General features: G+C 44.6%; 1 protein-coding gene across 7 annotated transcripts in view; it reads right to left on the reverse strand.

Moving 5' to 3' along the window:
- Positions 1 to 9564, reverse strand: part of CDK13 (cyclin dependent kinase 13) — a 48574-nt gene extending 39010 nt beyond the window's left edge. For 6 of the 7 annotated variants that reach the window (XM_027675852.1, XM_027675851.1, XM_027675847.1 and 3 more), the window contains exon 1: positions 8299 to 9561. In XM_027675852.1, coding sequence (XP_027531653.1) covers positions 8299 to 9494 — 1196 coding nt within the window. In that variant the 5' untranslated portion in view covers positions 9495 to 9561. Of the gene's footprint in view, positions 1 to 8298 lie in introns of all 7 variants that reach the window. The other variant, XM_027675848.1, reaches the window with a different exon arrangement.
- Between the last annotated feature and the right edge of the window lie 2583 nt (positions 9565 to 12147).

Raw genomic sequence — 12147 nt, forward strand, 5'->3', positions numbered from 1 at the left:
TAGTGACAAATTAATTCAGTTCTAATTATCAAAACACGAAGTTACATCTCAATGCTTCAACTGAACAAATATTTAAGTTAGTAAAATAATAATTCTATTTCGTGTGCAATATTTACTAATTTCCAAACTTACACTCTTTTCTTTTTATAACACAAGAACTCTTATCAGTCTTCACAAAAAGTCACTGAGATCAATCAAGAAGTGACTGAAAACAATGTGTATGCACTAAGCACAAACTTCAAAATTCTATAGGTAAAACTGAAATTGATCCAAATTGCTAGAGACTCTTGAAAGGAAAAAAAATCAAATCGCAGATGAAGACAACTCTTGGAAACCAGCACAGTTCAATTCTATGCCAGGAGGTAGGTTTTATAGGATTTTCTGGCACAGCAGGGTAACAATGACAGATAGTAATAACAAAATAATAATAAAAATAATTAATTTTTTTACACTTTAAAAAAAATTTACAATTCTCCTTTCTGACTTTTCAACAAAACTTTAACGTTTGGTTCACTTCAGCAAAGAAGTATTAATGTCCACGTCTGACATACACCAAATAAAATCATAATATTGATCAGAAAAATTCTCTTGAAAACTCACTTCTGCTCCTTTATGAACCATTTTGCCAAAGGTATTTTTTTCATTATTATTTTGAAAATCTAAGTACTAAATACCACAGAAAATTTTCAGAGGCTTGGCCAAAGAGGAGTAAAAGTAAAAAGGTACAAAGTTTCTTTATACAGAATTCAGATGGGCTTGCAGGAAGAAAAAGGGAGGGCTGATAGAATGCATAAAATACACACACTTCAAATGCGTGAACTCTCTCCTCACACTGTTGTCTGACTTTCAGAGGGGAATTACAGCTTCAAGAAGTGTTACAGCTACAGATCTGTACCCGCCGTAGAATCGGTATAATTATATTTCTCCAGCATGAAGCACAAGCTAATAATTCCCTAAACTAACTTCTTATAAATGGTACATCATTTGCAAGGATGTCACTGACCTGTCTTGGAAAACATTTGCTTACATATCTTATTCATAAATCAGCTATTTAAACTGACACTTGCTCCAATTATCACTGGAACATAACCTCTATCCCAAGGACTGCATTGCAACCTGTACCAAATTTAAAACATGCCCTAAAGGTTTCAAAATCTGTTTCCTTTATAAGCATAATTTTGGGTTTCTTATTTGTTTTGATCAGTGTCTAATATTAAGAAAGTAATCAATGTAACAAACAGAAACATGGATGTATTTCCACATGCACTTGTAAAGAGATGTAGCAGTTTAAAACAATACAGTTGGTGAGACACTATGCCTGATTCTAAGACTATTTCTGTTCAACTTTGGTACAAAATAAAACAGGTTCGTTTAGTTCATTACTAAGGATAAAATGAAAAAATCTGTTCAAATTAGTGAAAACTGATTTGATCACCTGATCAGCTACCATAACTTGGTGAGGAAGAGACAGTTTTAGAAAGCTAGGCCAAAAAATAACTTAAAATTTTATACTTTCTTCAAAAACAAACATGTAAAGAAGCCAAGAATTGACAATGGATTAATGTCTGTATTTTACCAATAGTCAAGAAAGTCTGGGACATGAACGTGGATTTATGCAAGCTCAGAAAAAAACCCAAACATACTAACCGTTCTGCATCCTGGGTTTCACACCCCAAATGACAACTGCATACTTTTTTATGTATGGAGACAGCAAATATGGAAGACAGCAAATACACATGCATACAAATATTTAAGTTTCAGTCCCAATAGTTATTACAGCCCTTAACAGTGTATCAAAATGATAGCAGCCTAGTTATCAAATATGTTGACTGATTATAGTCTCTGCACTGGTTGAATTTTCCCAAAAATTTTTCACCAGTTCTGTCAGGAAAAAAGAATTGTTATATTACATAGTTCATGTCTGTGCTAATAATAAACTGAAACTTCCAGTGGCATCCCAAACACCTTAGCAAGAATCCCTTGTTGTACCTAACCCACTGAGCTAAACCCAAGAGTTACAGCGAAAACATGAACTAAATAGACAAATGCTGAATCTTAAGTAAAAAGCAGATTTGTCAAAGTGCTAGTTATTCAAGTTACAATGATAAAATCTGCTGTTTTCAGAAGCCTAATGATCTTTCAAACGCCCAGCTCTCACTTTTATCTATGTAGTTCAAAAATCCCAGTAGAACCTCCCAGGCTAGACAACTTATGTACAAGTTTCCATCTATAAAAATGGCATAAATCCAAAAATATGGATATGTTTACATGCTTATACAGCACTTAGAGTGGAGAAATATTGCCTTATGCATAATAAAACCAGTCAGTTCACTCTGTTCAGAGCTAAGATTCATGTGACTTAAAAGATGCAGTCTTAACAGCACAGGAATCAGCTCACACAACAGTCAGTGTCTGTCATTGAACAAGACCACTTACTGAGACCCTGAAAAAACACCAGTAGAGACATCTGAAATACACAGTCCTCTCTAAATCTTCTAGCAGGTTGCTGTTAAATGCGCATGTGTGCATACACATACATATAAAATACATTATCTGACATTCATCACCAACTATTTCATATTTAGTCAGCAGCTTGTTTTTAACACAGTAAAATGGAACAAAAGAACAGTGGCTACAATTGTGCTGCAAACAGCAAATAAATCTAACAATGCAATTGAAACTTCTCTTCCCCAAGTACAGAGAGATCAGGAAGTGCACTAAACCTAAAGGTCACTTCCCACTCTCTTAAACAAAAGCACCAGCATCTGCCAGTAACACACAGGGGGACAGACTACTAACAAGCCACTGCTTCAGGTAAGTTTCCTTTGATGCTTCTCCCTATTTGCACCCAGAAGTTCTGCCTTACTTACTTTTGCCACACACAGTCACTGCCAGTCTCCTATGAGCATTTTGAATTCATTTCACAAAGGTCTAGATCCCTACAGAGAGAACTGCCAGGCCTCTTGACATTCATAAAACCCCTTGTGAACCATATGCAGATTTCAATATGTTTTTATATTTTTTTTCTCTGCTTAATACAACTTACTTAGTCACTTTATTAAAAAAATTTAAGAGATCAAAGTGCTATTATTATTGTCAAAGTTACGAGATTCAAAACTGTTCCAATGTTCCTCCTTCCTTAAATGCAACATTCTAGGCTTCACTGGCTCACTAATCAATCACCAAAGAGTCAATTTATTAATGAATTTAACAAAGAAAAAGTCTACTGATGTAAAATCACATTCTCAAGCACAGAATGAAAGAATTCAAATTAGCATGTTAGAGTGTTGTATTTTACTATCTTGCTATTTGCAAGCACAGAGGAAAGAAAAATAACAGTTACATATGTCAGATTACTAGGAATAGAGATTTCACTCAGCTTACAAGGTGCTTCTTGCCTTGCTGCTTTTTTACGTGCTTCTTTCTGTCCCATTCCAATACTCCTTTGATTGTTATTACCAAAAAAAGTTACATTTTATTAAGAAATCAGAAAGGTCATGTGTTATCTTCTCATGTTTGTAAACCTGAAAACCTCTTTTCTTCTTAACTGCTTTAAGAGCAAGCTAAATCCAACATGCTAGTAGCCAGCTACACTGGCTGTTACCTAAATGCACACAATATTGTACTCAGAACACATTAGGGCCCATGAAGTTGAATAAGGGAAATAACTTTGCCAGTAACCTTTTGACAAGGCATAACACAAAGGGATTAATGAGAATATGAAGGGGAAAACAAGAAACTGAACAGTCTAAAGGAGGTTAAAACAACCACTGCAGTCCAGCTCTTTCATTTAGCAGCAGTTAATGCTGGACTACTGACTAAGCACTGCCAACTTCCACTGCATGGCAAGGTCATACTGTATTTGAAAAGGGAGACCTAAATTAATCAACTGGCTTCACTGCAAATCTTCCAAGACACTTATAATCATTCACTAACATAAACCACCTTGACAAAAAATTTTAGTCCAGAGCACAGCTTTTCCATGTTGCACTAACTGGCAAACGTACAATTCATTTCTTTAAGCCGTTACAGTAATAGTACTCCTTCACTTGATACCTTATTAATTAATTTTATTTATTTTCTCTAGCTTCTAGCTCAAGGTTACATTCTAAGCAGCTCTGCAACCAACCACCTAACTCAGCTGCTTTCTACACGAAGACTATATAACTTCCCTTATTGATTCAAACTGTAAATCTTTAAAAGGGTCTCCAATACATACAGCAAAGGAATACAGGAAAACTCCGAGCTTGGCTTTTATTTGTTTCTTAAACCTGCTTTATAACTCTATATTTTCAAATGAGAACTTGGCCTACCAAAAAAAAATCAACCAGTAAAACATCAAGTCAACTCAAAAGCTGTGTTCTAAACACATTTAAAGTTAAATTTGTCGAATGAGGACCCAGGAAAAGGAAAAACACATCAGTGTGGCTGGGGCAAAAGGCAAAGGCCACTGTTAATTAACAAAACAAATATTAATAAATTCAGAATAAGTAATAGAGTAGGAGTTTCAATATTCATTGGAAAAATTATCTACTCCAAACAGTGAAAACATACAGTGTCCCATTTGAAATTCTACAAAATACAGTTTTGCTAAACAAAATTAGAGCTTTAAGTAAAAAAAAATAAATCTTATTTCCGCCAGTCAAGGGGGAGAAAAAAGTCAAACTCTCTCTTACTCCTTCAAGTTCAAAAGTAGTAGAATTACTGGATTCAAAGTTATTTTCATATCAGTGTGTGAAACCATGTCTTCTCCATGTAGTAGGCATTTACTAGCTGAATATGTGTTTTACTGTCTTCCTATGCTTGTTGTGGTTTTGCATATGTATCATCCACATTTTGCAGAGCCTCACTATACAGACTAGCTACCAAGAGAGACTGAGATGGCTCTATAGTACCAACAAGAAAACAAATCTGTATCTTTCCTATAAGTAACATCCATACACATAGTACTACTATACTAGTAGTGCCCCACCTACTTACTTTTATCTAAGCAAATGGGTAGGTGTATCCAAATTTGGAAAAATGTGATTATTCATCTGTACTGCTAACTGAATTAAACGTGTGATCACATAACATATGACCTGACTGAAGTTACAAAAAATAGTTCTCTGAAAACTAGTTTAGGATGAAATTGTAGGAAGTGAGAGACTGTGTCTGCTTATTTTGTCAACCATGGGGTTTGGTTGTGATTTTTTTTTTAACCAGCTTATCATTAGAGAAAAATATACCTCATATTTTTAGAAGAATTTCCATTTTGAAAATATGCATGTGCTGCTTTAGAACATCTGTGTTACTCTATCCACAAGAAAAATCCATCAGCAGCAAGTAAAGAAGTTTTGTTAGACAAGTGAAAACAGCTCAAACATTCAGTTTGTCCAAACCACAATTTTTTCCTGCTATTATAATGGAAAAGGCAATTAGTCTGCCATTCAAAAAGAATTCACCAAGTGTGGAACGCACATCCATTGTCTTTGCTTCTCTTCAGAACCCACATCCAGGCAACATCACCTAAAGACAGTAGTCAGAGTTCACTGCTGCAATTCAAACCTCAATTCACTCAAGTGCACTGTTGCTGCTGCAAATGAGCAAAGCTGACTTCACTTTTCTCTTCAGCTGTTTACTAGAAGCTTCTCCCTAAGCACCTCGGACACCCAGATGAAAAAAACAGCACTCGAAACACGAGCCTTTCCAAGTGTGCTAGAAATACTTCGTTCTTATTTTCTACACCCCAAAATAACTAAATAATTTACATGACATCAGAGAAGACATATATGAGACATAGGATGAAAAGAGCAAAAAGACTTGCAGGCTGGAATACTCTGTCACATACAAAGTTCTTACTGTCTCGACATCATTACAGCTGGGTACAAGCCCAGAATTAAGTCTTTAAATCATCCAGATGAAGAAGACAGGTGCTGTAAGAAGCTGTTGCCTTCATGAAACTGTAATAGTCTATCAAGTCTAAGTCCACTATATCTTAAACAGGACAACAAAAATGTTCAGCATTTCGGTTGTAGCATCACAGAGTCCAGCAAAAAGTGATCATTATATAGTTTTCAGTGGTTAAAACAATAGTATGAAAAGCTTCCATCTTTATTTCCCTACTGCCACTGCAATACACATAATGTGGAATAGCTGTATGGGAGCAAAAAAAACCCAAACCAATAGCTTTGTTTTCTCCACAACTAGTAAACATTATGAACAAGTGAGTTAATCTTCACACTTTTGGTTTCTTTTGTTATCTGTGAAAATTATATTTTTGCAATGAATGCCCCATTGGGACAGACCAACATTTCTTTCTACATATAGCAACCTCTCATTTTCACTCAACCATTCCAATACCTCTCCTGTAAACCTGGCAGTCTGCATTTGTCAACAAGTAATTTATCTGTAAGCAGTTAAAAACTGGATGCAAATTACAGTCTAACTGGAGGGAGGAAAGAAGGTGGGAAGTCACATAGCTAACTCCTAGGAACAGATCTGCAGCTCAAGGATTTGCTCACCACAGAGTCAACAGAAAAATCAGGACATTTAAACTCTCACGCTTCAAAATCACAGACCCACTACCAACAGAAAAAAAGAAACACAATCCTCCTACAAAACTCTACTACAACCTGATCAGTCAAGGCATAAGACAGAACCCTAGGCTTAAATGGGTTGTCAATGTGACTAATACAGCTATTCCTAAAGGCAAACCTCACGTACATAATTTTGCTCATCATTATTAGCTTTCTTATTCCAGGATATAAGAAACTACAAAAAATAATTTGATTCCTAGAGCATTTAAATCAAGCTATGCAGATAATATTCCTAATACGCTATTATTAAAATAATTTTGAAAGTGTATCCTTAACCACTTCTAACAGACTCTCACAGAACAACATGCTGTTTTTCAGAGCAATTACATTGTTTTTTGCTCGAAACACTTTGTATACAAACCTGTTTCATACAACCACACCTTAAAACAATCACTATTTTTATCCCAAGGCACCTCTGTTCTCCCTCTCTCTGAACAAAACAGGACACAGCTTTGTCACTTCACTCTTTAAACAGTGCACCCAGGACAGCAGACCCTACCAACAGCCAGTGATACACAAGAACAGCTTCAGCATGTTCCCGGGATACACTGCAGGACACCCAAATAGAAACCAACACAAAGTACTCATTAGAAACACCAGAGAACAGTTCCCAGACAAGTGGTAACTGCCTTTTAAGTAAGGTAATGCCTTGTAAACAAAATTTTTGCCAGTAGAACGACAAATCGCCTGATGCATCTAAAATTAAAAGTCCAGACATGAATTTAAGTAAACCTATAAACAACGAGGTAACAGTAGGATTCCAATATAGGAAAAAAAAATCTTCAGTTATAAACACATACTGAGCAAGTACTTTAGATTCCCAGTGGACTTTGATGCAGGTTAAAATATTCTGAAGAGCTTTAGTTCCACCACAGTTTGTATCTGACTAGAAACATACAGCTCACATTTCCTCTCCATATAAAATTCAAAGTCATGCAATGCTGACTTTTACACCCTGAGTTCCCACTAACTGAAGAAAAAATTATTTGCAAATGCACTCCAATACATTCATGTACACAACCTTACTAGAAAAAGAGCTTACATTTATTTTCATTGGTCGTGTATTGCACAAAAGACAATTTAACACATCTTAACGTTGACTCACTTTCCTAGCAAAACAGAGAGTCTAAGTCTTTCTGTAGACCTCTAAAAAGAACAAGAAACACTTGTAAACACAAACTGCTGTCAGCTTGTTCTCTCTTTAGATTAGTGGGAATTAAACCAAACCCACGTGTATTTAATATGCATCCTATTTTACGGGGTAATAGCATACATAAAAACGCACCAGAGAATGTCTGTACTTTGTAAGTAAAGATTTAAAAATCAAAATTGGTCCTTCAGAAAACCTGTCCTCCAAGAAGCATCTTCCTTCAGTCACTCTAATCCGAGAATGTTCTCGTGCCCTTTTTACATTTAAAAGCCTTTTTCCAGCTAGGTGGTCTCCCACGGAGAGAAACTAGACGCAGAAGTGTTACAGACACAGGCAACCGCGTCTCCCTTTACCCCCAAGAGACAAGACAGGAAGATCTTTGTACTTGTCCCTCTACCCTTCCCCCCGCCCCAGCTTTCTGGCAGCAAGAGGGCAAGAGGGAGGGACTGTTGCTGAATGTACACCTCTCAGATCTTCCCTGCATCCCAGCCCGAGCCATGACTACCCTCCCCCACATACCGAGCCCCCTTCCCCGTTCCTCCTTCCCGCCCCACCCCGGCCCGGACTCACCGGATAACGGGGCTGTAGGGGCTCCGCGACCGGCGCCAGCTGCTGTAGGGGCTGGGTGACACATCCCCGCCGCGCTCGTAGGAGCTGTGCCGGCTGTAGCTGGGGGAGCGGCGGCGGCTGTAGGGGCTGAGCGGCGAGCGGGCGCTCACCGGGCTGAGCGACTTGCGGCCGCGCTGGCTCTGCGAGGAGCGGTGCAGCGGGGGGCTGTCATCCCGCCCGGGGCTGGGCGACGAGCGCTGCCGCCGGTACGCTTTGGGCTCAGGCTTGTCGTCCCGGTAAGCCTTAGGCGGGTCCTTGTAAGCCGACGGCGGCTCCTTGGCCGCTTTAGTCCGGCTCCGATGCGCTTTGCTCTCCCGCTCTTTCCTGCCGCTGCTGGGCGAGGCGAGGGAGCCTTTCCTGCGGCTGTCGCTGCCGCCGCCGCTGCTGCTCTTGAGTCCCTCCCGGTCCTGGCTCCCGGTGTGGTTGTGGCGGCTGCGGGACTTGGAGGAGGACGAAGAGGGCTCGGGTGCCCCGCGACCCGGCGCCGCCGCCCCCTCATGCTGCGCCTTGTCCTCGCCGCGCCGGCGGTGCTCCCGGTGCCGCTCCTTGGAGCGCCCGCTGCTACCGCGGTGCTCCCGACGGGACCGGCCGCTCCGCTCCGCCTCGCTCCGCTGCCGCTGGGTCCCGCCGCCCGACGAGGAGCCCGGGCTGCCCCCGCCGCTGCCCCCGCCGGCCGCACCGCCGCCCAGCAGCCCCTCGGACTGGGAGCTCACGTCGTCGTACTCCTCCACCAGCGTGCTCAGCCCGCCGCTACCGCGCCGCTTCTCCGCCTCCTGGGTGCCCCCACCGCCCCCGCCGCCGCCGCGGCCCCGCCGCCGCTTGTGCCGGGAGCCCGAGCGCCGCTTGCCCCGCGGCCGCTTCCGCTCCCCGCCGTCCCCGCAGCAGGAGGAGGCGCCGGTAGCCGCCAGGAAGAGCAAGGACTGCGGCGGCAGCGGTGGCTGCAACAGCGGGGGCTGCAGGAGCGGCGGCTGCAGCAGCGGGAACAGCAGCGGGTGCGGGGCCGGCGGCGGCGGCTGCGGCTGGGCCGCGAAGCGCTTCCGCCTCCGGTGGTGCAGCCGCTTCTTGTCGGCCGCCGCCTCCACCGCCGCGCTGCCGCCGCTGCCCCAGCCCCGGCTGCCCCCGCTCCCGCCGGCCGCCGCGTCCGAGGTGCTCGGCATCGAGCTCGCTCACGGCCGAGGGCGCGGCCCAGGAACCCGCCGCCGCCGCGCTCAGGGCGCCATGGGGACCCGCACCGGGACCGACCCCTGCGGCCGCGCCGGGGCCTCGCTCGCTCCCGCACCGCCCGCCCGCCTCACATGGGGCCGCGCCAGTACATACGGAGTCGGGCCGGGGCTGGGGGCGCTGCCCGAGTCGGCAACGGCGGAGCGGCACCGGGAGCGCCCCGCAGGCCGGCGCGGCCTCTCCCGCAACGCGGAAGTGTCTCCCGGCGGCGGCAGCTCCTCCTTACTCCATCCTCGGCCGCGGCCGGGGACACGGACACCGGGCGCGGGTCGCGGGGCCGCCGCCTCCTCCCTCAGGCACTCCCCGGCAGGGCAGCGGGGTCAGGCTGGGCCGGGCCGCCCCCGGGCAGGGCGTCCGGGGCGCTGCGCGGCTCCGCTCCCGCGGATCGTGCCCGACGGGGCCCGCAGGTGGCGGTGGCGGTGCCTGGGATGCTGACGCGGGCTCGACGGTGTCGCGCGGTGACACCCGCACCGGGGGAACACGGACACGGGCCGGCGCCGCGCGGCGCATGCGCGGAGCCGGCGGCGCGCGGGGGAGGGGGAGCGCGGCCCGCCAATCGCGCGCGGCGCCACCGCCTTCGCCCGCATGCCCGAGAACCGCCCGCTCTCGCGAGATCTCACCACTCCTCCTCCCCCGTCCGTCCCGTGCGGCTCTCGCGATACCGCGGCTCTCGCGGGAACTGCGCCGTGCCCGCCCTGCGAGCGGTAGGAGGGGATGAGGATGGCGGCGGACGCGGGGGGGGAGAGGGCCACCTGAACATGAGGAAGAAATTCTTTACTGTGCGGCTGACGGCGCACTGGAACAGGTTGTCCAGAGAGGTTGTGGAGTCTCCCTCACTGGAGATACTCAAGAACTGTCTGGACACAACTCTGAGCAATGTGCTCTAGGATGACCCTGTTTGGGCAGGGGGGTTGGACCAGATGACCCGCTGCGTGGTCCTTTCCTGACTCATCCTGTGGGCTGTAGCGGGGCGGGCGCTGCAGGAGGCAGTGTAGGAAACCCCCCGCTTTCCAGGTGGTTTTCCTTGCTTTTATTTTGCGTAGGCCCTGCTTATTGATTTGGGGAGAAGGGAGGAGTGAGAGCTCCTACTGAATTACAGCGTTGAAGAAAATCGCTCCATTTAGAAGACATGTGTACCTCTGAACAGTGAAGCCACTTCATTGCTTCCTGAAAAGTTTTTTGATTTTTTTTTTCTGTCTTACAGTACTGAAACAAACTTAGAACATTTTAAGTTTCCTTCCCAACTTCTTGATTTCTGATTTCATACTGTAATGAAGTCTCGAGCTCTTTTTTTTCCCTTTTTCTGCCCTCTTTATCCTTTTGCTTTCTCATGGTTTTACTGAATTTCCTGACTGGATCTGAGACTCTGCTGCCTGTTCCTCCACTCACCTTCTGGGGCTGACTTTCTTCCATTGGTAGCATCTGCCATACCATCTTAAATGTCGTTGTGAGTGCCCTGAAAGCAGAATCTGTCTTTCCCTAGGGAGTTAAAAGTCTTCCAGCCACCTTGCTATCTAATTGTTGTTAGTTAGCTTACATACATACTGGTTATTTGTCTTTGTAAAACACTGTGCAAAAATAAAGAACCAAACCAAAGAAACCCACCTGTTTTTCACTGTTGTACTTCAGCTTCCTGAATCCCTCTTAATCATTTCCTCTCCATTTCTAAACCCAAGGAAAAGCTCTCTTCCTATCTAGGTCCTGTGCATCATCTGCTTCCAGCAAACCTCCTTTCACAAGTTTGTTACTTTACTTCACCCATCACCTCTCTGTTCCAATTCACATTTCTTACAAATGTTGCCATCAAAGCATTCATTACGTATTTCTGTAGTTATGCACACACACACATGCACTTTCCTTCAGGCTTTCTCTTAAGGCAAGTGTCATGTCCAGAACAGCCACGCCTTTTTTTTTTCCATTCTCTGATAGTGTCCCATTGGATGGTGAAGGAGAGAAGGTCCCTGTCCAAGGAGGATTGCTCCGACCTAGGCAGTGACATGTTTATACTTTGCCAAATCATGTTTCTTTATCAATATGCTGCACCTCGTGAGACTACTGCAAGATGTAGGGGTCAGTAGCAACATGCCTCACATCTTCCCAGGAGCTGTGTTATGTGCCATGCCTCACAGATTCCATCTGTGGCTGTTGTGGAATAGCTTATCTTTCCATGGTGGCCTGGAGGCTGCTCTCAGCTTTGATGGGGTCCTGTACTGCTCACTGTGTACGTGAATGTTCAGCGACTCCTAAGAGGTTCTCCAGGGTGTGTGACAACACGCTCAGCAAACCTAGTGCACCATCAGGCTTCTGGCATGTTAAAAAAAAATCCCCAAAACAGAACCCAGAAAGCCAACAACAGAGGCAGCTGTGGAGACTGTGGATAATTATACAGAGCAGATCTGGACAATGCAACACAGGCTGCAATTTCTAATTTACTCCTGAACTGGCACTTCTGGACCAGGAATATGTTATTTGAAGGACTTGTGTCATTAGCAGTGGACTGATGGCGTTTTCTATGTGGAGCAAGCCCGTGAATTGTCGGAGAAGCTTAACTAGAAGCTAAGCTGCTAATGACAGGGAGTTTACTCTGCC

This window comes from Neopelma chrysocephalum, unplaced genomic scaffold (genome assembly GCF_003984885.1).
Source record: "Neopelma chrysocephalum unplaced genomic scaffold, ASM398488v2 Primary Assembly neopelma1_26, whole genome shotgun sequence".
Lineage (NCBI taxonomy): Eukaryota > Metazoa > Chordata > Aves > Passeriformes > Pipridae > Neopelma > Neopelma chrysocephalum.